The following is a 14,191-nucleotide window of genomic DNA, read 5'->3' as shown; positions in this document are numbered from 1 at the left end:
CAAATATAACAATAGCCATGTTGGTTTCAATAGTAAGGCCCACCACTCCTTCCTATGTGCACAGTGCGGCTCATGGTATCAGATCTGGATTGGCTGTTCCATGGGATAATAGTTAATACCATCCCTCCACTTGGTCACATACCCACAATAAACAGCCTGGGTGTTCTCTGTGCACACTGGGCATTGTTTTTATGAATTAATTTCATGAAAGCCACTTGTGACTTTTCAATTTTTTTGTTTGTTTGTTTGCTTAACGCCCAGCCGACCACGGAGGGCCATATCAAGGCGGTGCTGCTTTGACATTTAACGTGCGCCACACACAAGACAGAAGTCGCAGCACAGGCTCCATGTCTCACCCAGTCACATTATTCTGACACCGGACCAACCAGTCCTAGCACTAACCCCATAATGCCAGACGCCAGGCGGAGCAGCCACTAGATTGCCAATTTTAAAGTCTTAGGTATGACCCGGCCGGGGTTCGAACCCACGACCTCCCGATCACGGGGCGGACGCCTTACCACTAGGCCAACCGTGCCGGTCTGACTTTTCAATAAATTAAATCATCAGAAAAATTCAAACACACATCAGCAAGCAGTCAGGGTGTTGAGTTTTGGTATGTGACCAAGTGGAGGGACGGACGGTCTTATCCCATGTAAAACTAGGGCCAGATCTGAGACGGTGAGCCAAACAGTTTTCACAGTAAGGAGTCATGGGCCTTTAGCAAAGGTTAGTGAAATTAGAAAACAAGAATGTAAAGCTCAAGCAAAATACTAAAAGTGATCCCTCGCCAAAAAATGAACAGTGATTTTTCTTAATGAACGTGAAACAATGGGATACTATTCAAGTGCCAAAATTCTGCATTGTGTGTGGTATGAGGTGATTTCAAACCCAAGCAGATAAAATCAATGAGGTTTCAAGTGGTGTCAAACAAGACCGAAAACCTACCGACTTCAAATCTGCCCGAACTGATGCGTACAAACGAAAATCTTCATGAAAATGGACTTCCCTTGCCATGACAGAACATTTGATATTTTTGTGCAGCTAAGGCAGTTTTACTTCACAGAAATACCTAAACATTAAAAACAAAAACACCATCATATTCTCCACTTATTTTACCCCCCTAACTACAGCTTTCTAACAAAATTTTAGTTAGAAAATCTGAACATTACAATGTGTTCTAAAGCAAAGCCTAAAGAATTTCCCAAACCTCAAGTTATTACGGTTCCAAATCAACCATGAAAACTTTTTCAAAACTTTGACCTCCCTTTATTTTGATACACCTATTTCTATCTCATTTTGACAACAACAAAATGCACAGATACTTCCCTTTTTAATGTTTTTACATTCCATTTCATAAACGTTTTTCCGGCCTCATTTCTGTTTGGCTCAAAACAGCTAAAAAAACACACCAAAAAACACCAATAATGTTTGGTTTTGATTCTGAATTTCGGAACGTTAGCAGTCCATCCGTTTTTGGAATTCAAAACAGCTAAGCTGAGAAGTTACTCTAGGGCAAAGTTGGGCAGATTTGACGGTCAGCGGCAAGCGGTGGATGGATGAGAGGGTGAGAGTGCGGAGAGCGTGAAAGGTGCGGGCGTACCTGGAGACCCGCGGGCGGAGGGTCGTGGCGAACTTTGAGGAGAATTTCATGGGTTGGGGCTATCAAAGCCATCACAGCTTCTTGGTGAGAGCACTTTCGTACGTCTTTACCGTTTACCTGCCAACACAAGCAACCCGTCATGCTTTGCTCAAAATTGACCATTCATGATTTCTTTCTTATTTTTTTAGGTTGGTGGTGGTGGGGGTAGGGGGGTTGCTAGTGGAGTTTTTCCCTTGCTTTCTTGTGAGACACTTCAGGTAGAAATGTGTGTGTACTTGAGTGTGAGGGGTTACACTATTATCAGGAGCGGGTAGGGGGATGGGGGTAGGGAATTGCAGGTAGGGGTGGGTGGCGTAGTTTTTCACACATTTTCTTGTGACACTGTTAACAGAAATGTGTGTGTATACCTGTGTGTAAGGGGGTGTTACCTGGAGGTGGAGGGGGTGGGTGGAGTGGTAGTGAAGTTTTCCACTTGTTTTCTTGTGACAGATACTATTCATAGAAATGTGTGTGTACACCTGTGTGTGAGGGGGTGTTATCAGAAGGAGGGGGGAGAGGGGAGTGAAGTTAAAAAAAAAAAAAGGTACGTGTATTGTGTGGGTGGGAAGGCACGGTTTGACTGGGGTTGTGAAATAATTTTTTTAAAAGTCTGCTAAACTGCTGTATGCTTTCTTTGTGACTCATCTTCTATTAATAACACTACTGGCAATGCTGGAAATAAAGAGAGAAAAAATAGCCAAAGAGAATTTAGTCTTTATGCGTAACACCTCTCAAAATAAAACATTGCCAATTTAACAAAGACAATTCCACTTCCACAAGCCTCAAGCAAATTCACCCATTGCCATCATGTACCGTCATTGTTCCTTAAACTTCATGACTTCACCACCGAGTATTATTTCCAAGCTTCTTCCTCACAAATACAGACCAGTTAAATCGTATTATTTAATTTATTTTCCATTGGATTAGCTGTATACAACACCAAGCTACCTGACAGTACAGTCTACCCAACTAGAACATGCATGCACGTTACAAGCCCTTTGACACAGAATTAGGCTGACCTTTTTCCATCAAATAGTGAACCCCAAAATTGTGTCAAAGAAAAGCAAAATACGCAGACAAATAATTCAATTTTATTACATTTCAACAAATAAGCTCCCCTAGCTGTGACACAACAATTAAACAAATAAGCTCCCCTGATGTCAAATAATGTTTAGTGTGTGTGTGTGTGTGTGTGTGTGTGTGTGTGTGTGTGTGTGTGTGTGTGTGTGTGTGTGTGTGTGTGTGTGTGTGTGTGTGTGTGTGTGTGTGTGTGTGTGTGTGTGTGTGTGTGTGAATACGAATACGAATATGAATATGAATAAACTTTATTGTCATGTGTGTGTGTGTGTGTGTGTGTGTGTGTGTGTGTGTGTCTCTGAGTGTCTGTGTGTGTCTGTGCTTGCGTGTGTGCTTGCATGTGTGTGTCTGTGCTTGCGTGTGTGCTTGCATGTGTGTGTGGTGTATGCAGGCATGTGTGCGTGTGTGTTTGTCTCACTGAACAAGTAAAAATCAATATGTCTACATGTGCGCACAAGTGCTAACATGTGATAATCAAATAGAGAGCAGAAAAGCAGGCTAACTTGAAACAAGACAAGACCATCTGTGTTGTCAGCCCCCAAAACAAACCTTCATCCTTTAAATCTATGCAAGTGTCTTGTGTCTTACAAACCTAAAAATAAAAAAATAAAAAATAAAAATCTGTTGTCGAAGACCGATTCCTGGGAGTGGCAAAGCGAGTGTGTGTGAAAGGGAAGCAACTTTACGGTGAAACCAAAAGGAACAAAGTGACGTGTGAACTTTACAAGGGAGGCGTTCTACTCACAGACAATATCCTGTCCCCTATTTTCAGGTTGGTTTTGCCCGCTGCACCATCCTTCACAATCTGCAAGCAAAAAAACAAAAATGAAAAATAAACGGGATGATTATCAAGTTTGCAGCTCCATCGCCTTGGAAACAAACATTCCATCTTTCTGTGTCAACCTCTCTAGTTTGCGCTCAACTGAATGTTGTATCAAAAATGCCCTTCACATGGGTGTTACTGGGAAAAATAAAAAAACCTGAAAGGCAGGGGTCCAAAATGCTCAAGTTTGAAAGAAAGTTTCTGGACACCGACGAAACCAAATCATAATAAGCAAGATGGCGGCAAATCCAAGGGAGCGAACCGAGAAAGCACGCGAACCGGTGTCAAAAGTCGGATCGGAACCGCTGCTCGTTATTTCAACTTAGCGAAACGAAGCTTTTTTTTTTATTTTTTTTTTTATAAAACCCGGAAAACCGGAATTTCCGGCTTCAGATTTTTTCAAAAACCGGAAATCCGGCAAAAGCCGGCAGAGTAACACCCATGCCTTCACAGTTGATGATTAATTTGCCACTGTCAGCCACAATATTGAACAAAGTCAACAAGTCTCTGTCCCTTTGAACAAAGATTCTCTGTTCATCTGCACCAAAAGGATGACTGGAGTAGCTCCCCCTTCAAACAATACTGTCATAATGATATACCACAGGCATGGGAATTGAAAAAAGTAAAAAAGGCTGAAAATCTGTAATAGCAAAGTTGACGGCGCGAAACGCCTAGCCTTACTAGGGTGTTCTGCCGGAATTTTTGGTTTCTCCAAAGAACCCAAATGGTGCAATTTGGTGTCATGTGAGCTCCAAGTTTGCCATTAAATTTAGTTTATAAAACCATTTTTGCTTCCACCATTTATTTTTTCGGCGGACACTTTTGCCTTTTCGGCGGAACAAAAAATATTTCGGCGGAAATTTGCCTTTCGGCGGACAATTCCCATGCCTGATACCAGCCGGCAACCGAGGCCCCCGTCTACAATTACCATATGTGTTTGTCAGTTGGCGCCAGAGAGTCCAGGGATCGCGCTAGCTTCTTAAAAAACGCGTAAGTCATACGCAACGAAACGAAAAAAACGCGTCACGGACCAATATTTTTGCGTACTACGAAAACACGTACAGACACAAACAAACCACGCACAAAAGACTTAAAGACACTCCTTACCTAAATACGGCGAGTTTTCCTGTCGAACTCCGCGCACGCCTGTCGAATAACACCCCTGCTGTCTCCAACCTTCGGGCCTTGCGAGTTTGTTTCCCGCTCTAATACGACTAGACACACTTTCCGCCTTTTGAAAGCGCGAGATGGGAGAGCAGCTAATGTCTGTTTCATTCTTCTTCTTCTTCGTTCATGGGCTTAGACTCCCATGTTCACTCATAGTTTTAGCATGTATGTGTGTGACCATTTTTACCCTGCCATTCAGGCAGCATACGCTGATTTCAGGGGAGGCATGCTGGGTATTTTTGTGTTTCTGTAACCCACTGAACATGGATTACAGGATCTTTTCCGTACGCACTTGGTCTTCTGCTTGCGTGTACGCACGAATGGGGGTTAGGGCACTAGCAGGTCTGCACATAAGTTGACCTGGGAGATCGGAAAAATCTCCACTCTTAAAGCCATATGTACTCGATGACTATACACGCTAATTGCTTTACCAACAGCTGGAGACATGCTAAATTAAGTTCCCTGCAAAATATTGTGGTCTAGGACCCCTTCAATGTTGAGATATGTTAATTTTCATTTTGATCTGGATCGTCCTATTTATAGATTTGCCAACAGAGGTAGCGTTGACGCAAGGGAAATAACTCCGCGTCTTTGTTTACATCCAAAGTTTTTGAGACTCTAAAACAAGCTGTAATGCATGTATATGGTCCGCGCATGGCGACATATCGTCATTACATGGTCTTATGGTGCGTTTGACATCGATTATGGGCAAACTACACTTTGTAAACACGGGAGCGCGTACATATGCCTTTAACCCACCAGGCGGCAGCGGCGACCGGGATTCGAACTCACGACCTCCTGATTAGGAGGGCGACGTCTTACCACCACGCCACTGCGCCCGTCATGTCTGTTTCATTATCCGACAAGACATTATCTGGTAATACCCTCGTTACGTTCGTTTGCGATACTTCGATGCAAAAAGAAACGGATTTTAGTTTTGACGCGCAGATTTCATGTGTGTCGTCACTTCTCGAGCCCTATAGTCAGTTTCAGGATCGGGTGATTATTAAGTCAGAGCAAAAGCGCTGCGTGAAGACAAGAAAACGTTACAATATTTTTGCGTATGGCTTACACGGCGCGGCGAAAAAAACGCGTTAGCGACTTTTAAAATGCGTCAAATACGCAAAAATCGTGCGTAAACGCGATCCCTGAGAGTCCCTCCTTTTTAAGACCTGATTTTCTCAGACTTTTGGTCTTAAAGGGGGAAACAACTGTAAACTAATAACAATGAAAACCTCTCTGACCTTTGATACAAAGACCCCCGGTTCATCTGCACCGAAGGGATGACTGGAGTGGTCGACGCCCCCGACGATACTCAGACCCAGGGGACCACCCGCCTTCATTATCCGCACATCCTGATGCCAGACAGTACACAAGTTCGACAAGAACGTTCACAAATGCAAACATCAGACAAAGCGTTCACAAATGTCAAGTTTAAACACATGCTAGAGGGATGCCACAATCAATTTCCTCAAGTTTAAATACCTACACAAATCTTAAAATTTTTTAGGAGATCAAAGTAGAAATTAACATATCGGATTTGGATTTTTAAATTTTTTTTTTTTTACATACATGAATATATATCACAGATTTATAGATTCACACTTCACATAGATTAAAACCACACTTCAGATCTTCATTTTGTTACCCAAGTAAAAACAATGTTGCTGAGTTACTCCAATTTCCCAAAAGTAACCATTGTCACCACATTTCTTGACCATAGCAACATTAAAATGAATGCAGTTTCGTATTGTTGTCCTGCTGAAAATCATCAGATCATCAGATTCGACACAAAATGTTACATAAAACCTGTAGTGTACACCAAAACATGAGTTGCTGGACTTGGAAATTGAGTGCAAAACAGAACTGTGACATATCTGACAGCAATTTGCATGTATGCAGAAATGTGGAAGGCAATCTTAAAGCGTTTGATTTGGTTGATGTTGACGTTCTTTCAACTGATCAGTGATCTCTCCTTCTTAATCATAATGCTTACTCAAGTTACTGCACAAATATAGCACCTGCAGAAACACACAGGCAGAGACACACAGCACTAGGGTATATATCCATACTCCAACAATTAGTCAAGCTATCAATTGTAGCACACACACAGAGTGACGCACACATGTATACACACCATAGGGTTTTATTCCTCACCCTTCCACACTCCATCTACCCATTGTCCATTATCATTCTATAGCTTTCCTAATCCTATACAATTTGTAACCCTCAGATCCATTCACTACAGATCAACACACAGACACAATCACATATTTATAACAAGAGGCGAAGCCATCAAGGCTCACGTAAGAAATCGACAAACAGTAACACAAACTCAATCACTCCGTCACACACACACACACACAGACAGAGACAGAGAGAGAAAGAGCATAGGTGAAACTGTGCAAGAAAGCGAGACACTAGATCTGTCTGTCTGCATGTAGCCTACTTACAGGGACACGACTGCCAACTAGTCTCGGCCCGCTCACAATAATAATGACCGAGACTTTCAGTACTTCCTTCGCGTGACGTCTAACCCTCTTACGTCATAATGTGACGTCAATGTAATGTGACGTCTTCAAATGTTAGAGTTTCTACCACAGACATACACACGCACGCACGCACATACGCACGCACGCACAGACAGACAAAGTTATGATCGCATAGGCTACACTTACGTGAGCCAATCATTTGTCGATTATACCAACCACATTGGAGCCCCCCTTTTACAGTGTTAAGACCCCCAATGTAAGACTTCTTCCTTTTTAAGACCTTGATTTTCTGTTCATAACATCTAGCCCCATTTTAAGATTCCCTCCTTTTTAAGACCTGATGTTTTTCCTTCAGATTATTGGATTTGGAGGTCTTAAAAACTGTGTTCCACTGTCTCTATGGAGATGCATGAACACGTTGACACGCATTTATACTACAGCGGGACCCCCCTTCTTTAAGACTCCCTCCTTTTTAAGACCTGATATGTACGATTTTTGGAGGTCCTTTTGTTTGTTTGCTTAACGCCCAGCCGACCACAATGGGCCATATTAGGGCGGTGCTGCTTTGACATATAACGTGCGCCACACACAAGACAGAAGTCGCAGCACAGGCTTCGTGTCTCACCCAGTCACATTATTCTGACACTGGACCAACCAGTCCTAGCACTAACCCCATAATGCCAGACGCCAGGCGGAGCAGCCACTAGATTGCCAATTTTAAAGTCTTAGGTATGACCCGGCCGGGGTTCGAACCCACGACCTCCCGATCACGGGGCGGACGCCTTACCACTAGCCCACCCGTTTTTAAGACCTGATATGTACGATTTTTTGGAGGTCTTAAAAAGGGGGTTCCACTGTATCAATGCAGATGCATGGACACGGTGACACGCATTCATAATAATACTTTCACACTCTTCCAAGACGACACAAAATAAAAGACACCAACCTCCACAGGGAAAGGCTGAGGAGAGATATCGGAAGACGGCGACGTGGGAGACGCAGCAACCCCTGAATCAACGGGCGACCCTGCTTGCACATGGTTCAAGTCCAAACGTTTGATCTGGTCTCGTTGCCCGCTAACACCACTCACTAGGGAGTCACTCACTCCCACACCACGGGAGTCGACAAAGTTAGGGTACGTCCGGGCCGGGGAGGCGGACATGCTAACGGTCTGACCCGGCGAGGTGACAATCTCTTTGTTCTCTGTAGTCCGTGGGTACTGGGAGAGGGAGGGGGCGAAACTGAGCGAGTGTCCCACAGCGGGGGTGGTGGTGGTGGCAGACATGGATGGAGTGGTGGTGGTGGTAGTAACGTGGGTGGAGGAGGTGGAGGAGCGATTAAAACTGGGGTAGATGAATTTGGGCGGCTGTACTGCACTGGGCGGGGTGGTCCACTCAGACGACAGAGTCTTCGGAGGGGAGATAATCTTCGGCGATTCCGTCATGGAGGCGGGAGACGACGAAGAGTTCAACGCAGCCGATGGGGACGTTCCCCCGGCTGTTGGGGAGCTCTGTCCTAAGTGGGTGTAACTGGTGGGCACCGCGGCACTGTACGCCGGCCCGGGGCTGCTCAACCGTGTGGAACTCGTCGTCACGCCTGACGCGCTGCTAGGACTCCCCCCGGGGGACGGGGGCTGCTGGGATAGCGTGAGAGAGGCGCCCCCTGCCCCCGGGGACGTCTGGTTCCAGGTGATGACGGGCTGAGTCATTTGCGGCAGACGTTGCACCTTGGAGGGGGTGGAGGAGGAGGACTGGGGCGGGGTGGCGCCCTTGGGGACGAACTTCTCGCGGTACACCACCAGGTTGACCACACGGTCGATGCCCGTCAGCAACGACACCGCCTGGTCGTGGCGAGCGTCTGTCAGGTCCACGCCATTTATCTGAGAAAACATAAAAACTTCTGTTAAAATTTCCGACAGTGTGGCATGGCTTTCATCATTTGTGTTGATAACCTGTGTAGATGTACCCCCGTTTTAAGACTCTCCTTTTTAAGACCTGATTTTCTCAGATTGTTGAAGGTCTTAAAAGGGGCTCCGGCGGGGATGTAGCTCAGTCGGTAGCGCCCTGGATTTGTATCCAGTTGGCCGCTGTCAGCGTGAGTTCGTCCCCACGTTTGGCGAGAGATTTATTTCTCAGAGTCAACTTTGTGTGCAGACTCTCCTCGGTGTCCGAACACCCCCGTGTGTACACGCAAGCACAAGACCAAGTGCGCACGAAAAAGATCCTGTAGTCCATGTCAGAGTTCGGTGGGTTATAGAAACACGAAAATACCCAGCATGCTTCCTCCGAAAGCGGTGTATGGCTGCCTAAATGGCGGGGTAAAAACGGTCATACACGTAAAAGCCGTGGGAGTTTCAGCCCACGAACAAACAAACAAACAAACAAAAAAAGGGGCTCCCAACTGTAACTGCATATTTGCTGTCTAAATATGTCAAGATAACTGAAGGAATACAAATATTTCCATTACAATAGCTAATTATAAACACTGCCACTGTAATTGCTGACAGAGTGGCTATCATGCACTGACTGCATTTCCTTGTTTATCAATCAATCAATGAGTCTTATATCGCGCATATTCCGTGGGTACAGTTCTAGGCGCTCTGCAGTGATGCCGTGTGAGATGAAATTTTATACGGCCAGTAGATTGCAGCCATTTCGGCGCATATTTACCTTTCACGGCCTATTATTCCAAGTCACACGGGTATAGTTAGACAATTATTGACTGTGCCACAGCAATTTTGCCAGGAAAGACCCTTTTGTCAATCGTGGGATCTTTAACGTGCACACCCAATGTAGTGTAAACGGGGGGAGGTTTATAACTGCTTATTTGCTGTCTTAACATGTCACCACTACTGAGGGAATACAAATATTTCCATTTACAATCGATGACAGTGTGGCAGTTGAGTTGTTACAGACGGGAGCAGTGGCATGGTGGTAAGACGTCAGCCTCCTAATCGGGAGGTCGTGAGTTCAAATCCCGGTCGCTGCCGCCTGGTGGGTTAAGTGTGGAGATTTTTCCGATCTCCCAGGTCAACTTATGTGCAGACCTGCTTAGTGACTTAACCCCCTTCGTGTGTACACGCAAGCAAAAGACCAAGTGCGCACGGAAAAGATCCTGTAATCCATGTCAGAGTTCGGTGGGTTATAGAAACACGAAAATACCCAGCATGCCTCCCCCGAAATCGGCAGGTGCTGCCTGAATGGCGGGGTAAAAACGGTCATACACGTAAAAATCTACTCGTGCTAAAAACATTAGTGAACGTGGGAGTCTAAGCCCATGAACGAAGAAGAAGAAGTTACACCCTCTGTCCTTATTTTTAACTGTCTGAACATTTCATGACTTATTCACTACTAAAGCATTAGGAATTAGCTGGCTTTTTACACTTCGTCAATATGTCTCGGAAACATTCAAAATCCACAAATCTCTCTAATAATTGGTGTCTCACCGAAACAATCCTGTCGCCCACTTGCAGACGGCCATCACGATCAGCGTTCCCGCCTGGAGTTATCTTGGACACGTAGATTGCCTGCAACAAATACAATGATGACGATTAAATATCTGAAACGAATACAAGTCTCTGCCATCTTCAACCCTATATATATATATATATTTGATGTTTTGGATCCAGAGAAAAAATAAATAAAAAGAAAATATAACGCCATTTTTGGGCAGTAGTTTCAAAGACAAAATGCGCTTGGCAACCAGAAGAAAGAAATAAACTATGATAACATTCCTAAAAACTATTTTGTCAACACTCATCACTAAGTACTCCCTTTACCCTTCCAGCTCCCCCCCCCCCCCCCAGGCCCTTTAAAGAAACATAAGCAAACTTTTATAAGGCAAAAAAAAAATAAAAATAGGTCTGTTTACGGTAACATAGGGTGAAAAAATAGGGTCGGTAGGTCGGCTTTTTTTCCTTCTTTTTTTTCAAATTTTTTTTTTTTCTTTCTCCCCTCTCTATGATGTTTCACAGTTCATTTCTTCTCAGCAATCCCTGTTTTTGCCCAACATAACTATAAACAGTACTTTGAGCTTACCTCCCTTCTGTCGTCTGCTGTTGGATGCGTTTTTTTTTTTTCTTCAGACGATCCAAAAAAAAGATTAGGGTCGGGCCTAAAAACTAGGGTCGGTCGGGTTACCGTAAACAGACCTTTTTTTTTTGGCCTAAGACAATACTTTATGGAAGAAGTACATTTTCAGATACACTAAATACTGACATTAGGTCATCAGCACACAGTGACTGGATTTGCAATGAAACTGACACACTGGCTGGCTTGTGCTAACTGTTCTAAGGCCAAAAAAAAAAAAAATTGTCTGTTTAGGGTAACCCGACCGACCCTATCGATTTGGCGCCGACCCAAAAACTTTTTTTTGATTTCAAAAAGAAAAAAGAAAAAAAAAGAGGTAAAAATGCTAAAAAGAGACATTTGGCGTTTCTTTCTCTCCCTTTCTCTCTGTTTTATTTATACGTTAGTTTTGAAACATGTATTCATCAAATATAAGAAGTGAATGTTCAGCCAACATAGCATTTACACACACACACACAAAAAACAAACAAAAAACAAAAAAAAAACCTACCTACCTACCGACCCTACTTTTTTTGGTCATGTTACCCTAAACAGACAATTTTTTTTTTTTGGCCTAATAATTCTGAGCCAGAGAAAATAATACACTATGGAAACATCAAGGTTTCCTTTGAGTTTGAAATATCAGTTCACACAAATCTAAACTGTTTTCAGTGGATGTAAGTTGTGAACTTATGAATAACTTACTGCATTCTCTATGCTGACAGGTTAAGTTTAATAAAAAATATTTAACTGATGTGACTGGACACAATTCAAGGGACATTTTCTTGGGATAAATATGACAACATAAATGTTATCATCATGCAAGAGACAGTTACACCATACAATAAAAATTCACGTCTGGGTAACAGGCGATTATAAACACAGCTCTGCATACTCAGGTCTCAGAAAGCCATCCAGGGAGCGGGCAGGTACATAAGTGCAACAGACAAGTTTGGTTCAATTACAGATTTCTTGTTCAGCAACAACATTCGGCCACCCCCCACACCAAAAAGTTAGAAAACACATACCTATAAAGGAAAGAAAAGCCTGAAAGCAAATCCCCATTCCCCCTCCATGAATAATCCGAATCTTGCAAACTTGAAATATCATTATAAATAAAGATCACTTGAAAATACAGTGAAATTTGCCAATTGGATGGAGGGGGAGGGAGGGAAAAGCCATGCCTGATCAAGGACTTGAAAGTCATTTTCACATAATTTTGCTGATTCTTACATTGAAACAATGTTCTCATGACAGGAAATCTGGCACTGTACAAAGTCTTACGCAAACACAAGAGGGCATAGTCCCAAGTTAACCACATGGGCTCTTTTGAAAAAAAGTGCATCTCAATAGTTGACGACTAGAGTAATAATTACGGGTACAACTACAAAACAATGAGGACAACAACAGACAACAAATTCTCACAGCAGGTTGACCACCAAACCAAATTCACCACATGCTCGTTATGAACAACATGCATTGCTTGCAAGACGCAAGTTGAATCAGGCATCACAATAAACCAAATAATCTACTGCTTTTATTTTAAATCTCTCTCTGTCACCATTTATTGCCACAAGTTAACAGTGAAATCTAGCAGCCTGGATGTCCTTCATTGCTGACAGTTCGTGAAACACTTACAGTTACACATATTCAAGGCCAACACACAAAAAGTGAAAAAAACCTAAAAGGCCAGGGTCCACGGCGGCATCCCCCCCCCCCCCCTCCCCCCAGAACCTGAAGCTTTTTTTGTTATTATCTTGTAGGGACAAGGAACAAAGTTTTACTTTAAGAAACCGGATTTTCAGGTTTTAAAAGTTTTCAAAAACCGGATTGAGCTGCTAAACTTTTCCACGGTGCGGGTAACAATACCCCAAGAATTTTATAAAAAAAATCAATTTATTAAAAAATTCAGCACAGGCATCATGTTGATGGATGTTGACTTGTTGTATGTGACCAAGTGGAGGGGTGGTCTTATCCCATGTACAAGCGTGGGCAGATATAGATATGAGATGTTGAGCAGAACTGTTTTCACTGTTAGGGCTGTACCTTTAATTAAACTTCCCAAACTTGCTGAAACTGTTAGGGCTGTACCTTTAATTAAACTTCCCAAACTTGCTGAAACTGTTAGGGCTGTACCTTTAATTAAACTTCCCAAACTTGCTGAAACTGTTAGGGCTGTACCTTTAATTAAACTTCCCAAACTTGCTGAAACTGTTAGGGCTGTACCTTAAATTAAACTTCCCAAACTTGCTGAAACTGTTGGGGCTGTACCTTTAATTAAACTTCCCAAATTTGCTGAAACTGTTAGGGCTGTACCTTTAATTAAACTTCCCAAACTTGCTGAAACTGTTAGGGCTGTACCTTTAATTAAACTTCCCAAACTTGCTGAAACTGTTAGGGCTGTACCTTTAATTAAACTTCCCAAACTTGCTGAAACTGTTAGGGCTGTACCTTTAATAAAACTTCCCAAACTTGCTGAAACTGTTAGGGCTGTACCTTAAATTAAACTTCCCAAACTTGCTGAAACTGTTGGGGCTGTACCTTTAATTAAACTTCCCAAATTTGCTGAAACTGTTAGGGCTGTACCTTTAATTAAACTTCCCAAACTTGCTGAAACTGTTAGGGCTGTACCTTTAATTAAACTTCCCAAACGTGCTGAAACTGTTAGGGCTGTACCTTTAATTAAACTTCCCAAACTTGCTGAAACTGTTAAGGCTGTACCTTTAAATTAAACTTCCCAAACTTTCTGAAACTGTTAGGGCTGTACCTTTAATTAAACTTCCCAAACTTGCTGAAACTGTTAGGGCTGTACCTTTAATTAAACTTCCCAAACTTGCTGAAACTGTTAGGGCTGTACCTTTAATTAAACTTCCCAAACTTGCTGAAACTGTTAGGGCTGTACCTTTAATTAAACTTCCCAAACTTG

The 14,191-nt window shown here is 43.1% G+C and overlaps 1 protein-coding gene across 14 annotated transcripts in view; it reads right to left on the bottom strand.

The window, feature by feature from the left end:
- Nucleotides 1-14,191, bottom strand: part of LOC138980426 (protein scribble homolog) — a 142,762-nt gene that overhangs the window by 79,393 nt on the left and 49,178 nt on the right. For 13 of the 14 annotated variants that reach the window (XM_070353294.1, XM_070353303.1, XM_070353307.1 and 10 more), the window contains 5 exons: nucleotides 10,644-10,724; nucleotides 8,145-9,077; nucleotides 5,951-6,061; nucleotides 3,462-3,521; nucleotides 1,601-1,717 (listed from right to left, as the gene is read on the bottom strand). In XM_070353294.1, the coding sequence (XP_070209395.1) occupies nucleotides 1,601-1,717; nucleotides 3,462-3,521; nucleotides 5,951-6,061; nucleotides 8,145-9,077; nucleotides 10,644-10,724 (1,302 nt within the window). The remainder of the gene's footprint in view (nucleotides 1-1,600; nucleotides 1,718-3,461; nucleotides 3,522-5,950; nucleotides 6,062-8,144; nucleotides 9,078-10,643; nucleotides 10,725-14,191) is intronic. The other variant, XM_070353300.1, reaches the window with a different exon arrangement.

This window comes from Littorina saxatilis, linkage group LG11, assembly GCF_037325665.1.
Source record: "Littorina saxatilis isolate snail1 linkage group LG11, US_GU_Lsax_2.0, whole genome shotgun sequence".
NCBI classification, from domain to species: domain Eukaryota; kingdom Metazoa; phylum Mollusca; class Gastropoda; order Littorinimorpha; family Littorinidae; genus Littorina; species Littorina saxatilis.
The sequence above is the reverse complement of the archived record's forward strand: the minus strand, read 5'-3'. Positions and strand labels throughout refer to the sequence as shown.